The sequence below is a fragment of the Bombus affinis genome, chromosome 11 (assembly GCF_024516045.1).
Source record: "Bombus affinis isolate iyBomAffi1 chromosome 11, iyBomAffi1.2, whole genome shotgun sequence".
NCBI lineage: Eukaryota > Metazoa > Arthropoda > Insecta > Hymenoptera > Apidae > Bombus > Bombus affinis.
In genome coordinates this window covers 8,499,776-8,518,496 of record NC_066354.1, presented here as the reverse complement: position 1 = coordinate 8,518,496, position 18,721 = coordinate 8,499,776, and the positions used below count along the sequence as shown (strand labels likewise).

At 42.9% G+C, this 18,721-nt stretch overlaps 1 protein-coding gene across 7 annotated transcripts in view; it reads left to right on the top strand.

Moving 5' to 3' along the window:
• The window catches only part of LOC126921844 (solute carrier family 12 member 4), a 99,505-nt gene that overhangs the window by 28,083 nt on the left and 52,701 nt on the right, over positions 1–18,721 (top strand). The window contains exons 1-3 of one of the 7 annotated variants that reach the window (XM_050733772.1): positions 2,391–2,841; positions 5,644–5,728; positions 5,817–6,094. The exons of 3 other annotated variants lie outside the window; for them this stretch is intronic. In XM_050733772.1, coding sequence (XP_050589729.1) covers positions 6,037–6,094 — 58 coding nt within the window. In that variant the 5' untranslated portion in view covers positions 2,391–2,841; positions 5,644–5,728; positions 5,817–6,036. Of the gene's footprint in view, positions 1–2,390; positions 2,842–3,082; positions 5,729–5,816; positions 6,095–18,721 lie in introns of those variants that run through there. 3 more of the 7 variants (XM_050733774.1, XM_050733775.1, XM_050733773.1) reach the window with 3 other exon arrangements.

The following is an 18,721-nucleotide window of genomic DNA, read 5'->3' as shown; positions in this document are numbered from 1 at the left end:
CGATAATTTGTCGATGAAAGTGACCAATTAGACTTTGCCGATTCCAACTCGAACGTATCGTCTTTTTTTCCGATTTACGTTAATTACTCAGTCGAGGCTTGATCCGATATCGCTCGACCCGATATTACGATCGCCTCGTGCCAAGGCAATAAATCGCGGCCGCGTTTCGGCCCGCGTTTCACGAAGGGAACAGGGAATTTGACTTTTTTTTTTAGCTCAAAATGCATGAGATTTTCCCCTATTGGCCATGTTCCATTCACGTTGGACGTTTCGAGGATTAGATTCTCGAAGAGGAGAAAAAGCCGCATCGTTTAATCGCACGAGGCAAACGTTGGAAAAATGGATCGAGGTGTCAGCGAGTTGAAAATCAAAGTAGTGAAAATCAAATTATTTTGAGAACTTGGATTTCTTCTCTTGAACGTATCGTTCCTTTAGTCTCGCAACTAATAAAGTTGAATTACAACAGGGAAGGATACAACGAATCGTTTGAAATAGCAAACACAGAACACATTTTCATGAAAAATAACGGTGGTTCTTTGTACTTTTCGTTGGATTTTTCATTTTAAAATCTCATAGAGACCCAGTGATCGCTCTCGACGTAACTCGTGATGGCTTGGTACCATCGCGTGAGAGAAACAAACTAGAGACAAAATTCGTACGTTGCCAAAGCACAAAGAGCGTACAAAGAGTGAGATGCATTGGAAATCACGCGGACCAACAAGGGCGCGGGTAATGTGTTTACTATTCGAAGTAGTCGTTGTATCCTCTGGGTATAGCGGGGACATTCGCGTTGTTCGAACGTTGCGGATGCTTGAAATCGTGCATGAGTCTGTCGTTTGTTCGAAACGCTCCAACTAGTCGCGAAATGTTTGTACACGTGGAACTCGACGGTTCTTCGAACGAGCAGTTTTCTAATTTAGCGGATATTTCTTTACGGCGAACGTTTCTCTCACGCATTCGACGTTCTCGATCGCAGTGATCATTTTTTAGCTCGATTCGACACCGCGAATCGGATGAGATTTTGTCAACAATCGTTTGCTATTTTGCGTCATGGTCGTGTACAACGAATGATACGCGAAATGCTTAATACCAATGCATTTGCTCGTGCTGGAAATACCAAACGACTGTAACAAAGATCGGTGATTTAGAAAATACCTTGAACGATATCCCAAAATCCATATTTCAGCCATTTATCGTCGTTTACCTTCGTCGAGGCCAATTTTCCCAAATCGATATTAACAAGCGTCTAAAACGAACGATTCGCGTCCGTAGGGCGCATCTTCGGTCGGACGCGTACCCATGAATCACGAAAGCGGAGAATCAGTGAGCGGAATCCGGTGAAACTTTAATCGTTTCGCAACCGCCCTATGACGGGTCTCTCATCAAACTTTCATCGACGTTCATCCCTATCAGGCTGCGCAGTTGCCATTTAAATAAAAAGTAGGACGTAACTATAGCCGTGGATAGACCGCACGTTCTCGGAATTATTGATAGAAATCGTACTCTTCGCTCTTCACCAATTAGAACGATTGGAAATTTCGAAAGTGCGGCGTCGAAACGTATCGACGTCGTCCCGAAGAGAAAGACGTGCACGACGAGGAGAAAAGTCACGCGATATCTGGCTTACGTACAGGTACCACCAAACGACGAATTAGGGGAAATTTTATTAGCAACAAAGAGTGGAAACGGACGAAAAGTAACAAACTCGTTTGACAAAGAAAGCGAAAGGAGGAAATAGCCGCGAAGAGAAAGTTTACTGGAAATAGGCGGAACGTAAACGAAGTTACCTAAAGTAAAGCATCGAAGACACGTAGAGAACAGACTCGAACCGAGAGGACGTAGAAGTAATAAGCACACCGGTGGCAACAACGATAAGCAGCATGAAGCAAGTTCGCCGTGACAAAATGAGAAACTACAGCGTGGTTGGTGAAGAAGCAGAAGCATAGAAAGGTAACGAGGGCCGTGGTGGTGGAGAAAATCGTAGAAGAAAAGCGGCGCGTTGGAAGGAAAGCGGCGCCGCGCCGGTGTAAACTGTCGACGGGAGTATAAACCGGGAGCGCGCGAAGCTCGGACAAAGATAGCCAAACGTTCGTTTAACGGGGTCGATAGAGACGGTGGAAACCAGTTCGAATGTCGAAGGAAGGAAAGGTAGAGACCGCGAAACCCGAAGAGAGACGGAGCGAGTGGCGCACGGTAAAGCCATAGGGAGGGAACGAGAAAGAAAAGGATAGAAGGAGAGAGGGAGTTCCTAACGTGGCGTTAGCGAGTGAAGCAGTGGGGTGGCCAGAGTGGGTGACGGGTTAGGTCGGGTGGGTGGCAGAGGTAGCTACCCAGTGGGTAGTAGTAGGTGCGCACCCTACGCGGATACCAGGTGAGTGGGGCAGAGAGAGCAACCAACCCCCGGGACAAAACGCGAAAAACCACTTGTGCGTCTCCATCCTGACGATCGGTGGCGTCCTACGATATCGCTCCATTCCTCCCGTCTGTCTATCGTCCTTCGGTCGTTTGGTTGCTCGCGGTTCGGTCAGTCGATTGGAAGTTGTCGTTTCGACGTCCACCACTGTCACTCGGGTCTAGCGTTCAAAGACGATCCTTCGCCCGCGTTCAGTTGAAATTCGATCGCGAACCGCGGTAGTGCGACTAACTCGAGGGTTTGGTTCGTCCGCACGAGCAGTATCCGTCCTCTGGATTCGGATCGAGCAGTGGGAAGATCGGCGAACGAAATCGTGGAATTCGATTCACGGCGTCTCGAAAGGTGAAACTGTCGATATACGGGAGAGAGGAGACCCAGGCAGCGTGCGATGCGAGGAGCAGCCTTCATCGATCCAGCTTGAACCGGGGGTGAGCTGACACTGGCCGGGATCCTGAACCGCCGATCCAGCCACGTGATCCATCGGGGATCGAGAGCAGCAGCCTCGTGTGCGCGTTCGGTCTTTCGAATCTCCTTTCTTTTTACTCGTTTTCTGCCAGTTGGCTTGAAAGAGGCGGGCAGTAGTGTTGCGCGTCAAGGGGAAGCTGGCTTCTTCGGGATGATCTCAGGTGATTCCTTTTCTCTCCTCGTTGCTTTCCGAGGAAACATCTCTCCTTGTCTTTTTTATGGCAAGTTGGAGATGTTATACGTTACGAATCGATGAGTTCGAGGAGCGTCGAAGACGAGACCCGATGAAAATTTCACGAGCTTCCTCGTTCAGGATTTACTTCATCTTTTCGACGTGCATATAAATACGTGCCGGGTGGAAGGAATACGGAGATATAATCTTGCTCGGAACGTTAGATCCTTTGCCTCGGATCGATCGATGATTTATCTCTTTCCTATAACACACTCCTGTTTGTTTGTTCGCTTCTCACAATTTTCAACCGAATTTTACGTCAGCGCGATCTAATCCGAGCGACGTGTAATTGGTTAGGAAGATACGATGCGATTACTTGTTGCTCGATACGGCGCCCTTTGTTCCCTTGTAATATTCTAAAAACATTTTGCTCGTTTGAGGTTCGTTCGCTGGTTTAATTGCTCCACTTTGTTCGCGGTTCTCGTTAATAAAGCAGGCACGAATACAACGCACGAGATCGTCGCGAACAACGCATATCGTTGTCGTTAAAATTAATCGAATCTGGCTTTTCCAGGTCGAATAGGCGCAGGCACGATTCCAGATAGTCTGGCCGATATTTTCATCGAATTATGTTCAACAAGTGTTCGTTAAATTTCCCTATTATTGTATTAGAGTGTACTTTCTCTTTTATAATAACAAATAAATCGTTATTATGTGTTGGTCGCGAAGAAGTTATAATTCGTATGAAAAGAAAAATACCGACTTCCTTTCTCCTCTGGTAGATTTAGTCCATTGACGGAAACGGCGAGTAGCACGCGACAGGCTGTCTACGTTGTTTGGAAAAGTATCTGCGCTCGATATAGGTATTGTATGTGTAAAGCCTCACAGGCGAAATATCGTTTTGCCCGATAAAATCGTGTAACGTGTATGAAATTGATACTGCAGATGGTTGCAGCAGAAACAATATCGCTCCGTTCGTTTATATTGTTAAAAGTTATTGTATCACAGTTCTAAGTTCCTTAAGCTTTTCTTCGATATGGCGTAGATCGTAGATAGTTTTTTCGCCAACTTTTCTTCCTCGATAGTTTATAATATTTCTCGAGTCCTGATTGAAAGGCGAAATTGGAACGATACACAGAATGAAATTTATCCGAGCTCGACCAGTGAAAAAGGAAAAGCAATTCAGCGAGTTCGTTCGTTTCGGAGCAAATAGATTACCGTACAGAAGTTGCACGTTATAAACGTTGGCTGTGGTGTATGCACATCCAAGTTTTACACGTCGATACAATATGACACAAACAGGGTGGGATCAACGTAACGCGTGATCGATCAGTGACGCGTTGATGAAATAACCAGCTAAAGTTGACCCTTTCCGCCGTATCGTATCAATGTCACCCGTTCTACAGACTGATTTTTCCGCCAAAATATTATCGAATACAACATAACATAAAAATATATCGAACATAAAAATATTTGAATTTTTGTTGCAAATCTTATTCTTTCTCCGTACGTTGTATTCGATGCGTTGCAATTTTATTTTCCGCCCTACTTTTCTGCTTTGCTTCAACTATATCCACAGGGACCAAAATTATATCGCGTAATCGATCACACCCGGGTGTCATCGAATCAACCGAATGACACAGTTTCCTTGTACCTCGTACCGGGGATTAATTTTTCATCGGGAACACGTGTTCCGTGTATCATCCCGTTTTCATTATTAATTCTCCGCTTGTACCGAACTCAAACTCGGTTCCGTTTATCTAAAAAAATTCCCGGACTCGTTGAAATAAAATCGAACGAATCTATCGTTCGGTCGAACTTCCGAAAGTCTGTTTCAATTCCGTCCATGTGAACTGGACGTCCGTTTACCCTAAGTGGATAGTTTTCATCGAAACCTGGTGCGCATAAATTAAAAGTTGGTCGAAACGATGGTAATACGAGAATCGAAAATATCCATGATACCGGAAGCGGCCGGTTGACCCGATTGACCCGGTTGCTTCGTTATACCGTGGCCACTGTTCAATTTTTCCTCAAAGTCGGTCTAAATGAAGATCGATGAGCGTCCCCAAGCGTTCTCGAAAACGGCCGGAAATCCATTCAGCTTGCTTGGGAACGCCCCTTCCGTGTCTCACCCTTGGACAGGTCGATCGAACAATTCCCAGGGAATATAAAAGCAGAAGTTTTCATTGTTCGAATCCCTGCTGCTCTATGCTACCCTCTGTTTGATCGTTTCGCTGGATTTCTTTCGCGAATACGATTATCAACGATCGACGATTAGAAGAAAGAATCGTAGTTGGTGTGTGTCTCGCTGATTCGTGTTGTTCGCGTTGCATTCCTGTGTACATCGAAAAGATTCGTACGGGGATCTTCCGCCTCTGCGAAACCCATGACGCTTTTATTGGAGTCGTTGTTGCGGCACTGTATCCCGAAGAAGCAAAGCTCGATCGAACGACCATCGTGAAACACACGAACAACAAACAAAGTTTTTCTTTGCATTTACGCTTCGTGCCCTCGATTTTATCCGAAGAGAGTTTCGAACAGAATACATAGAACCGCGTAGGAAACACACGATGGGCCAGCGAAACTTTTTCAGATAATACCGTCGAGCCTCCACCAACGATCGCGTGATCAGTCAACAAAGAAAAGCCATTGATCTCTACGGACAAAGTGACAAACAGGTAATTTATCTAATCATATATCGAGCCTGTTATCGTCGCGATGACCAAACAATTTCGTAATTAATTCTCGGTTCGACGTTTGTATCAGTCGATCGTGGAGAAGCCATCGTGAAAGAAGGAGCGGAGAGGATCGGCGAGTCGTCGCGTGGACACGGTGTTACAGCATCGAGCGCGAGAATAGCAACTGTCGTGGCGATAAATCGGCACAAGTGCGGGGTTGGATGTTATCGAGGTTGGTGTCGCGCGGGTGAAAAGCGAGGAACCGGTGAACGGAAGAGGACTCGATAAGCGAATCGGAGTAGGGGACTATGAGCAACTCCGGAGCTATTCCTCTGATCTTGGTGAAGAAGGAGCAGCTCGTCGAAGGCAAGTACCGCGTTTAGTCTTTTTCTCATTGTCGCCGGCTCGATTGTGCGATCGGGGCTACGGACCGACGTCCCATTGTCCCCTGGCGGATGTTCCGCTCTTCCAACAGAGGAAATGATATTAGGCCGATCGTTATCGACCGATCGATCGGCCTAGATCCGCGTCACCGAAGTTTCTGCGACTTTGCGCCTGTCTTTTGTTACGATCTTTCCTTTTATTTTTGGTTTGGGTGTGTAATAAAATGACACCACCGAGAAATTTAGATATTTTATTTCGATGAATTTTTGTTGGATTATCAAATTGTTGGAATTTTTAATTTCAAGATCGTTCCGAGCACTTTTGTTCTTTTTCGATATGTAGGATGACCGTGCGAACGCAAACGGTATGGTTATTTTAACCGATAACAGAAACGATACACGAATTTTAGAAGTTCCCTCTCCGCGTGGCTGCCAATTCGTGACGTTTATTTCGCGAAAGTTCGCGTTTGCTCGGAATATCGTGCTTTTCTATCTAAAGCGTTGCTTTGAAAACGAGAAGTTGCAACGTGTAGCTGGCATGGGAATCAGCGTTTTCCGCGGAATTTTCTGTCGTGAGCGCGTCGACGCGAGCCACTCGTGCCAGCGCGGCGCCAAAAAACTCTCGCCTATTCACGAGTAACGAAGAAAACCATACTGTTCCATTTTTATATCGAGAGTCTCGTTCATTCTACATTTTCCTACCGCCTTTTTAAAATTCGTCTTCGTTTTCGATCAAACATTTGTGTCTCGCGCTACCGACGTGTGCGAACAGAGGCGCTGTTTCTTCATTTTTACCTTACAATCGCGACGTGAGTTTTATATTTCATTTACTCTGATCGAAAGAAATTTTCAGTCTGACCACGATTTTCTTACTCAACGTAACAATTCTAGGTCCGATAATTAATCGCTTATTCTACTGGCAAGCGCAACATCTCTCGCCGATACGTTCCACGGCGAAGTTAACGTCGTTCTGTTACTCGTAAATTTCCACCGTGAAAGCATCTCCTTTACGATTTCTCGCGTTGGAGGTTCCCCGGGTAAAGCTGCCAGTTCGCCTGTATGAAAACGCTACAAGCCAACCGACCAATCCTCTACCGATAAGCTTAACGGATTGGTTTTCGAAGATTTATCCTCTGTTACGGTTGTGTGGGTGTTTTCGTATAAAAATTCGTATACAGTGAAATTGCTTGAAGCATCCCTTAGCTCCGTCGAATAGAAACGTTTACGAACCTATTTTCTCCTTTTGTTTCTGTCAACTTGCACACTCGAACGTTCGCGTTCGTCATCGGATAAAAACGTAAATTTAACGAGGATTTCCACTGGGCGCTAATGAAATTCGGGATTATCCTCTTCTCGATAATCTCGCGCATTGTTTCTGCCATTGTACGGCCAGGAACAATGGTGAGCTGCTTTTACAGAAATCCTCCTTGGATTACTTGCGCCCAACGTGTCCATGATAATAACGGTAGCTCGTGAAACTCGTCTTGAAGCGAAAACGCGTCGCGTTTTCCTAGAAACCTCCAACAGAGAGAGAATAGACGCGGTGAAACGATGTTTTTGCCTCGACCAGTGACAGAAAGTCGGTGTAAGAAGGGTTGACACGAGATAATCGATACGCCAAATCGTCGTATATCCTGACGTTCGATTCACGGATTCCAAGTTTGCCCAGGATTTAGACTACGAGATTTAAAATTACGAGGTCCGTGGAAAACTTGGGAAAATGATAAAGCTCGCGAATGTTTAAGCAGTTTCGTGAATATGGTAGGTTCTGGTTAGTTAACGAGGTTTCTTCCTGACATTTATGACTCTTGGAGTTCTCGGAAATGGTAGCTTAAAGTTTGAGGAAGTGGGTTATATCTTTTCTGAAAGATATGCTTCTATCTGGTATGCTATCGGTTTTAAGAAATAAAGATAGCAACGACGACTCTTTTAAGCTTTAGGACTTTCACCCACAGATTCCAATATCCGAACATCGAGAAGAAGGAAAAGTAGATGGAAAGAAATGAAATATTTGAAATTACACGTCACTAGAAGGCAATCGAGATTAAACGTATTGTATGTGGAGCGCTCAAATTTCGTTTTCCTTTAAACGATATCGTTTCGTACGAAGCGGTTTCTCGAGTGTCCTGGTGATTTACACGCCAGCTGATATCTAGAGAGCGTAGAAAACGGCGTATTTTAAACCATCCAGTAGAAGAGAGATACGTTTTCCCGGCCGTAAGTAACCCGAGCTAAGTTAAATCGGTCGATCGTTAATCTTTAAAGCTTCGCCAACCACATTAATGACCGATAGACGAACACCTTTTACGAGCTATAGCGAAGTTTCATTCGAAGGACGAATCGATGAGATACGGAACTTGGCGGAAGTAATGGAGTGATCGTGCTGCTTTTCGTCACGACGGAGGAAATGGCCAGGAAAATTTGAATTACGCGCCCATGGGCTCTTGCAAAATCGGTAGGGTGTTCGAGGCAAGGACAATAGCAGATAAAAGTAGAAACCAGGGAACAGGAAACTAAAGTTATCTAGGAAGAAACGTAAAAAAAGAAGGAAACTTGAGAGAAGAAAATAGAGAAGACCTTCTAAATTACTGCCGGTGTACATAGACTGGCAAGTAAAGTCGGTAGCTTATTTGCTACAGTGTTAATTCCTTTATCGTAGTCCTTCCATCGACACGAACTTCTTATTAATCCCCTCTTTTCTCGAGGAAATTATCCCCATTAAAAATTTCATTTCACGTTCGACCGCTCAACTGTCTCTTAAACTTCTGAAACTTCCTTAACGTCGATGTTCTCCGATCTCATTCCCCTGTTTCGAAATATTCCAATATTGGAACATCTTCATCAAACAGCCGATAATCGAAGAGCGAATTGCTCGCCAAAACACCACTTTATTCCAGTGTTTCAGTTTAAACGATGATCAGGGACAAAGACATCGTGATTTCTTTGAGCCGCGGATGTCGAGGGTGGCATTAATGCTTAAACGAGCCGCGATTGTCGTCGGATTTCGTTTCGACGATGCTCGGTGCCACGTGTTGCGCGTTTCTCGACCGAAACCGGTCGTACCTTATTGGTAATCTCAAACCCCCTCGTTCTCCGATGTCGCATACGCCGCTGTTCCGTGTTGTTCGACTTCTCGTTTCGAATGCACGCCGGAACAATAGATGTTACAGTTGCGGGACAGTTAATCTCTGACATTCGCCGCGTAACGTGCCGCAGCTGGCAATACACCCGTCAGTTGCTGATTTCCCGCACAGCGATTTCCTTCTATTCTTGTCTCGATTCCACCTTCTATTCGTTCCCTTTACGTTTACTCCGAAAGTTTATCGTACAATAGAGAATATGTTAAAATCAAGGGCAATGAGAGTATACAGGTTTTGAAGATAATTCTAATATAATAAAAGTATTATTCTGTCTGTGAAAGCAAAAATATGAGATATTTACAACTCGATGGCGAAAACATTCGAGTCCGGCACTCCAGTCTTCGATCCTCGATTCGTTTGCACCCTCTTTTTTTCCCACTGACTACGCAGTCGATCGAGTGGAGATTCGCGAGATGTAAACATCAAATTCCACGCTGGAACGTTAAACCTCTGTAAAGACAGAGACCGTAATGACCGACGCTGCAGGATTTCTGGTCACTGGACTATTAATTCGACTCGTTTAGACGGCAAAATGTAGGAATATCCTGTAAACGACCGACGAGGGAACAACGAGAATATGACACGAGGGAACTACGATCCGTTGTCCCTCTTTCGTTCCGTGTTTCTCATATTTTCAACCCCTGTCCGTATCCCTGCGGACAATTTTTCTGTTATGTTCGTAACCCACTTTTTCCGCAACCGGAACAAAGCCACGCGTAAAGTGACGTCGATGGTGTATGCCAAGGGAAGCTTTTAATATCAAACGCAAGTTCCGACTTTGTAGCTTGTTGTGTCGAATGCTTCGACTGATACTATTCTTAAATGTTATTAAGTCTTCTAGAAGATTTAAAAATTGAAACATTCTCATCCGATATTAAATTCCACGTCTATTTTACGCTGTATCTATAAAAATATATTAACGGTACAGTTAATGATACAGCCTTATTTTTCTTCCAGTATGTAAAATTGATTTTAATAGCTTAAATGTACGAATAGAATATCATTCGTGAACAAATAAAAATACGTAAGCTGTTGCCCGCGCGGGTATTCGTCATTTCGCTGTTTTGCACCCCCGTGACTGGTCTGTGGCTTACGACAACCTAGTTTTTAGACTGAGCCAACGAGGCACGTTGGTGAAGTGACGTTTGTGAAACCGCGATATAATGAGGCCGAGATTTCAAGTGTCACCGGCAGCCTTTTCGAAGCGGTTCGCTGAAATATACCCGATTCTGAGTGGGTCGTTCGTTAACGACTGAAACTTTCCCCTTTCCCCGCCTTCATTTCTCCCTTCATTCTGTTTGCCTTTTCTTCTTGTCTCTCTCTCTCTCTCTCTCTCTCTCCCTCTCTTCCTCTTATTTTCATTTCACTCGCAAGAATCTCAAGATTCTATTAAGAAAGCGCTTTCAAATTTGAATTCATTGATCGTCGATATTCCATTTTAGACAGAGTAGTACGATAATATATTTTAATTGCCTAATTATGAAAACGAAGGATGATATTATTTACCGGAACCAATTTACATGGAATATGATATCGAGCATGGACGAACAATCGGGAATAATTTGGTACAATCGATTCGTCACGGCGATTCAATTCGAAATTCGATTTACTTAATCGCCTTTGCTGGACGTAAATTCCCGCGCAGGTATTTGCCTTTGAATTTTCAGTCCTCCATTAGCCTAACAAGTCCACGAGACGTTGCGCATTCCGCCGCGCCGTCGAGGCAGCTTCACCTCCTGCAAACGCGAATCTACATCCCGTTGGATCGTTGGTTGCATTTCGCCAAACGTAAACGTCGACGACTGGCAATTGTATGGAAAGTTATTTACACGGGGATTCGCGAATGGGAATAATTAAAATAGGAATTCTTTATTAATTAATTAATTCGTTGCTTTATATTATATTAGGCTTTATTTGTGTTGAAATAATTACTTCAAGAAAGACTCTACATCTTTATTTATGTATATCCGCAACCTGAAGACTGCTATTACGCAGAGAATAGAATTTGGTGAAACAAAAATATTCTAAATAAGGAGAGGTTCATATTATTGTGCCCTTGAATATAAATTATATTTTGGGTTACGAGGTCTAGGAACAAAGAAACTAATAAATGGATTTTTATTTATGTTCCATGTAGCTTTTAGCTACAGCTATAAGGTTAACTTTTTTGATAATGTCCTTTTGCTGTTAATATATGAACGTGCTCCCTATCGATTCTATTGTATTGTAACACCATCAGGTCTGTAAGTATGAAACCGGAATTTGCCTATTGGCCCTAGCTGTTAATATTGTTATCACTAAACTGCGCGGCATCCATCAATTGCCAGACAATTTTTAATCATTTTCATACAATAAACGTGTATTTTTTATACAAAAATTCCGGTTTCATTTTTACATACCTGGTAAGAGAGTAAGGATCTGGATCAGCATAAACTTATACTTATATACCTTTATCTATTTAAATATATTTTTCTATTACAAATTCATCCACTCGTTTTTCTATCAGTCAACCTCAACAATATGAAAAATTCTGATAAACGTGAAAGGTTGGAAAGTAATTCGTCAAATTTTGATTTTAAAGAGCACAGGAATCGAGAATAGACTACGATTTGCTTAAGATCGATTACTATTTGAGGTAACAACGGAGGCAATATTTTGATACTTAAGTCGCAATGCGAACGTCGTTTTTTAAAAGCTGACCAGCCAAGTTTTTAGGGACAAAACGTGTTCCACGGTGGTCAACGTGGCGCGCTAGATTAATGAACAGTCATAAACGATCGACATCGCACGTGTATTTCGTCGATGTCGCGATAAGTGGCTGGCAAATTAATTAAATTCAACTGTAATCGATAGTTGCAGCTGACGTAGCGAGCGAATGATTCCTGTGTCGTGATTATATCGGCCCTCGAAACAGCTTGAAACGCATCGATATTCGATTCGGCCGTCAGAATATTTACGTTCTGCACGTTTGTCAAATTCTATTACAATATATAACGCGATTTATATAACTCGTAGTTTATTAATAGCTTAATTACAGTCGAAGAAAGCATTATACAACGCCACTAATGGACATTACAAATACCTTCTATTTATATTATCTCCGTTTCAGTTGGTAATATTTTTCCAAAGAAATTTCCATAATACCCTAATTCGATTTTCACCGTAACGCGAGCGAATAAACCAATCGGTCTTTTAAACCAATTAGTTCATTTTCAACGTTCTGGCGTTTCATTCGCTAAAATCACAGAACGTCACGCGGGTTAAATCACTATCAAAACGCTGGAAACATTAATAATCTCAACAAAGAGCCAATTTTAATTGAATTTCTGACTCCGGGCAATTATTACATTACAAGCCGTACAACTCCTCCCCTGTATTTTCTATATTTAATCGGGCGAAGATCCTTTGTCGTCCGCGTTAATGCCCCCTTGAAACCCCGTGTGCCATTTTAAATAACAACCTGAACAGTTGGCAAATTGATTAGATTCAGCTTGCGACCTGTAATTACCTACGAGACGCGTTCACGGAAACGTGGCACAGGTAGCCCAGAGTTGGAAAGATCAAACAGAGAATTCAATTTGATCGGCGGTCGCTTTGATACCGGTCTCGTAGAAATCCAGCACGAGAGAGTATGGCAGGAAACGAGGTAATAAACATTGACGAGCGAGGCTCGAATTAATTAATCACAGTTACGGCGGCCAGCTGCGATCGACGGTGAACCGCGAATGCGATCCTACCAATTATATAACGTGGAGCAGTCGAAACCTAACGCCGTGTGCGTGGACATTTGCGATCCAATAAACGGCCAGTATGATGTATTAGACTATTACGAGGCAATGTAAAACGAATCGAGTTTCGTTCGACGATGAACGAAACTAGAGATTTCTTGGAGATTCGTTCCAGGTAGAATATGAAGCAATAGTTATTGACACTGAAATGGCGATCTGACTGAAGAAATTCTTCTTTTCCAATAATTCCTTGAAACGTCGCGCCAAAGAAGGACGATAGTACTAAATTGTTCCGCAAAGACTTTCTCCGCGAGAAGGGAAAAGGAAGAATTACCTAGCAGCTTTGAAAGTTTCAAAGGAACTAGCGATTTCTATGGCAATCCGTCTTTAAACGAGCTCCTTGACATCCGCTGGCAGCAGTCTGTCGAGGAGATCAGGAATGCTGCAAGTATTTGGCAAATGGTCGGAATTTCACGGCAGAGTTGTCGCGATTCCGCTGTGCGAGAACACTTTCGCAGCCGTTTTACGCTGTCATCGAAACGGCCTGTTGTCATCGGGATAAAACGACGAAATTAAATTCCGTGAAAGTGAGCGGAGACGAACTCGTCCCGAGAAATATAACGAGATGACCGTGACCGTTCGTGGACAATTGGTTCGGAGACATTTGCAAGTGGAATTGGACTATCTTCGAGAGACTGAAATATTCAACTTTTCAAACAAGTACTGGAAAAGTTGAGCTTCAGATATAAAGGTATATTAATCATAAGAGACAGTTTCTCGTACTGTTTGTTTCACGAGCTAATCGTCGCGTGACCGATCTATTACTTCTCTCGCATTAACCTTTAAACAGCCAACGATAAGAAACGTCATCGATCAAGTTGCGCTGTCATTGCTCTAACAGACTCGTCTGTCGGTCTTTAGCTGATCTAAAATTTATTAAACTGTCTCGAGGAATTATTCATTCGCTCGTTCGTAGAATCGTCTCGTCGCATTTTTCGCTCGTTTACAAGTTCGTGGTTATCGCGTTTCTGCATTAAGTAAATATACAAAGGCAGAGGAAAGCTAATTAATCTTCGACAGTCGCACGAAGAACTTCATACAGTGACTTGTAAGTAAACTAAGAAGATCTAGAGGTTTTAGAGATCTTGCAAATTGAAACAGTTTCTCAAGTGACAATTAACGTTCGCTTTGTATTATTCACTTGATATTTCATCGAGGTGTTCAACGCATCGACGAATATTTCCGGAGAAATTAGTTAACGAAATAAAATAGAGACTCGCAGAATACCACGGTTATCTCGCTATTAATTTGCCACTCGTCCCATGTAAACAAATTTCTACGTCGTCTGTCGAAATTGCTACGTAATCACTTCCATCCTTTCGCATCCAGGAACGTAATATTGGGTTGGCAACTAAGTGATTGCGGATTCTGTCAATACCACCTAATGACAAAATCCGCAATCACTTAGTTGCCAATCCAATATATCGCGATCCGAATTTATTTATTCGACACCTTGGCTCCCACTGTATTTGTCTCTGATACGCTTGTTCCCTATCCGGTAATACCTATGTACTGAAATTGGTCACATTACGAGACAATACACGTAGAAGTTTAATACTGTTCCGATTATGACAGATACGTGGATGACGTAGGTTGTATCGATCAAATTTTACGCGAATCTCAGTGTGTACGTGGTTCGTACGCAAAACGGTATGAAACGGTGTAAAGAATATCTCGCACGATTCATCCACATTAAAGTATCTATTTCTCTTACGAATCGTTGCATCGAGATTGCTTTCACAAAGAGGGAAAAATATTGTTCGGATCGAGAGAAGAACGAGTCTCGTAAAACAGGCTCTATCGCGCCGCTGTTCCTTCCGCGATGAAATAAATGAGACAGAACAACGACTATTTACCGTAGAGAAAACAAAGAATATGAAGAAAGAAGAAATAACACATAGTCACGAAATATCTTACGTGTAACGCGAAGCGATGCAACGGAAGGATACGCAAATAAATTGGGTCCATGAAAATCGGTTCGCGTGACATCTCGTCTTCTACTTGTACGAAAAGCTTTCGTTCCCCTTGACATCCTGGTATTCTCTGCTTGATATTCGTTTTCTTGCAACAACGTGTTATTTCTCCAAAGTACGTCTCGTAAAAGTGGACGACTGACGGGATGGGAGTGGACGATTTATGCGAATCTCAAGGAAAAAGCTTTGCATCGTGGTAACAGGTACACGGCTCGTTTTGTCACTGACCTTACGGAACGCACGCGATAAGCCGCAAAATGGAATGTCGTGCCGCCATGCCACGGCCGCTATCAGACCGCGGCATCGTTACACCGTTGTTTGTGTTCTATTGATTTTCCTGACCTTGTGCCAGCACGAGGCCACGAATTAGCTCGATATACCCTTTAAAACGGCCTCTTCGATCTCTCGATCTGTCCGGAAACGGTTGCGAACGAACATCCTTGCAGGATATCGACGATTCGTAAATAGACTGTACGATTTTATCGTCTCGTACTTCGTGTTTCCTTCTTTGCAATCTATCGATTTATCTGGTCCTTCCGTGCCAATGTAATCATTCGTTTTCGATAGTTGTACCGTTTTTTTTATTTTTACCCTGAGGAAATTGGCTGTGAAGGTATGGAAACGATCGCGAAATCGTTGTTCATTTATCATTTAGTTTCAAGAACTATACGCAATAAACCATGTACCATTCGTACGAATTTATGAATCGATTCTCTGAACATGAAAAACAATTTTTCCCTACCGTAAATGGTATTCCCACGTCGCGTTCTTCCCTCGAGAAACTTTCTCGATAAATCATTCGTATTCGATGAAAAAGTATAAACGGTAAACGCTTCGTCACCTTAGTAATATCGCTTCAGTGATTAATTGCGTCCGAATAAAACATTATCGTAATCGTTATATTAACGAATAGGTGACTAGAAATCAATTCAGGGCCGTACGATTGGAGAACAGTTTGCAGACGTTTCACCGCGTATAAGTTGCTTCGAGGTAAAAGTAGTTCAAGGTTCTAAGTTCTCCATGAGAATTCGGCGAAGATCGGTTCCATTATCACGGCAATATCCGGGACAGCATTGACCAGGTTGCAAGGAATTGGTTATTTCGGTCTCGTCGGGCCAACAAATTGACAAATTGAACCAATCAGGTTCCAATATACGGCAATCGTGAAATATTCCAGTATTTTTCGCTCGTCGGATATTTTCCAGATACCTCGATTCTCCTTGTATTCTGCAGGTATATTCCAACGATAGCGTAATGCCTGCGTAGAATGGCGACGTTACGCGAGATAAGGTGGTTCATTGAATTGTATAGTTAATCGTAAGAGCATAGATTCGCGTTGGAATTTTAGTAAATCCTGTTTACACGCGTTTGATGACGTTGCATAGTTTATAGGAGCCGAAGTTGCTTCTCTTTAGCACGCGCTCGAGTAATTTATGGCGGCCTCGTTGCGCTTGGCTCATTGTATCCAATGGCTCTAGAACTAATTTTCGGGCTAATTAATTTCCCCCGAACGCACGTTGTCCGCCACTGGTTTGCTCGATCTCGTGGTTCCAAGTAACGACGAATTATTTGCGCTTGAAACCCGATGTCACGCCATTACAACGCTTCTTTCTAAAAGCCAGTGTCCGATACGAAACTATAGAAAACATAGCCGAATCTTTGAAACTTGGTAGAATCTGTAACAACCTACGTGCAATGGTACTCGGAAAATATCTGCCGCCAAGCGAAATTTCAAGTGATTTCGTAGAATGTACGCTTGTTCGTCGAAAACTCAGTCTCGAGATCGGAGTAATTTCGGTGGAGGATGGCGCGTACGAGGAAAATGCTTGCGAATCAAGCGGAAATTTCGATCAACCGCGAGGCGAATAAGGGAAAATACGAGAAGAGGGTGAGAAGAGGAGGAAAAAAGAGAACAGGCAAAGAAATCTAGAAGGCAATCTCCAGCATCTCCTTTCGAATCCAATTTTTTCCTCGTTTTGCTACGTTATAGTCGCGAGTCTTGGCTGGAGTGCACTTTAGCGACACTTTCCACCCCTTGTCTCTCCAACTTTCCGCCAAACAGATTCATGGACAGAGTTTCCCGGGGTCAGCCGGATTTTTTTTCAATAATAACCGATTAACGGGGATCGTTGAACCGGAAGTTCGTTCGACGCTTCGGAATATTTTTTTCTCGATCCACGACACTGGCAGAACCTTTTCTCGATCGAGAGCGAATTTTCAAGAGTGTCGTAAAAAGCCTTCGATCGAAGGGCATATCGTGCGAAGTGGCTATCGAAGATGCTAACGGTGACAAGAATTTCTAACGAGGAGAAACGCTGTTTATGAAGATAAATTGAAGGATTTTTATTTATTCCATCTATAGATCTGTCACGTTTATATAAATACGCAAAAAGAGATTAAACAGATTAAGGAGAAGGATAAAGATAAAAGTTAAAGGAAAGAGGTTAATAAAAAGATGATAAAGTAAGAACCACGGAAATAGCAAACAACAGAATACTTAGAAAGAAGTTTATTAAAAAGAACGATAAAAGATTCACGTGGGATTTCGCTTTCGTCGAAGCTAGATACGGTCCTTTCCATTGAAATACATTTTCCGATAATTGTTGCTTCAATTTCTCTTCGCGTATCCGATTTATCCGGTCGATCTCGGGAAAAGAACGCGGTGAATTTTTTAAATTGCTCTCTAAAAATTTCCATTGTTGTTCTTCTCCATTGTACTCTTCCGGTGAATCATCTATCCTTCAAAGCACGACGAACCGTTTTTACAACGACGTGTGCGTAATCGTGATACCGGCTCGGTGCGGTAATAGCTCGCTTTTCTGTTAATGAGCTATTTATAAGCGTGCAGCTTTTCTTCGCGCGGACGAGCTCTTCGAGCGTCGACTTTCTCTTTGTTCACCTCCTTTTTCCTCCATCTTTCTCCGCGCATTTGCTTTCCCGTTTCCACATTTCCCGCGTCCTCGTGCTATTCTCCTCCATTGTCGGGCTATTCTTAACCAATTTTCCATTGCGCGTCTAATTGACGACCGTCGATCGATAGAGCTACGTACAGATCTTTGTCGGTCGCACCTGCTCTTTTTCTTTTTTTATTTCCATTTTTCTTTCTTCTCGGGTTCGCTTTGTGCGCGTAATTTTGTCTATGATAAACCATGGTTCGTCTTAGAAAAATTTAGAAAATACTTTGATTGTTACCTCTAAATCTGTCAACCTCTGAATCTTTACTCTTAAACTGCGTTTTCGCGATTGGTACGCGTTTAGTAATTTATAGCTTGATCTGTTGGATCCTCAGCTATTATAAGCGTCGCTATAATTTCACTTTCATGTATCGCGTGATGCTATTGGGCTGGAAACTAAGTGATTACGGATTTTGTCATTACGTGGTATTGACAAAATCCGTAATCACTTAGTTGCCAACCCAATAGATATTTCAGTGATCTTCGGCCAGCCGGAGCTTCATAAGTATAATTTACAAGCTGAGATTTGAATTCGAAGCATGTTGGTAAATTAAAAAATGCCGAAATTCCGCAGGCTTGATCGCTTTGTTGGGAAAATTTGCAAAATTCTCCTTTCCTCGATCCTCGATAATCGTAAATTAAAAGTTCGTCCGAAAGAAAACGCAACGTTCTCGTTTCACGTCTCGTTGCTCAAAAAGAATCCTCTTCGCCGAGATCTTTTTATTCTCATTCATATCGTGTCGCCTCTGTCACCA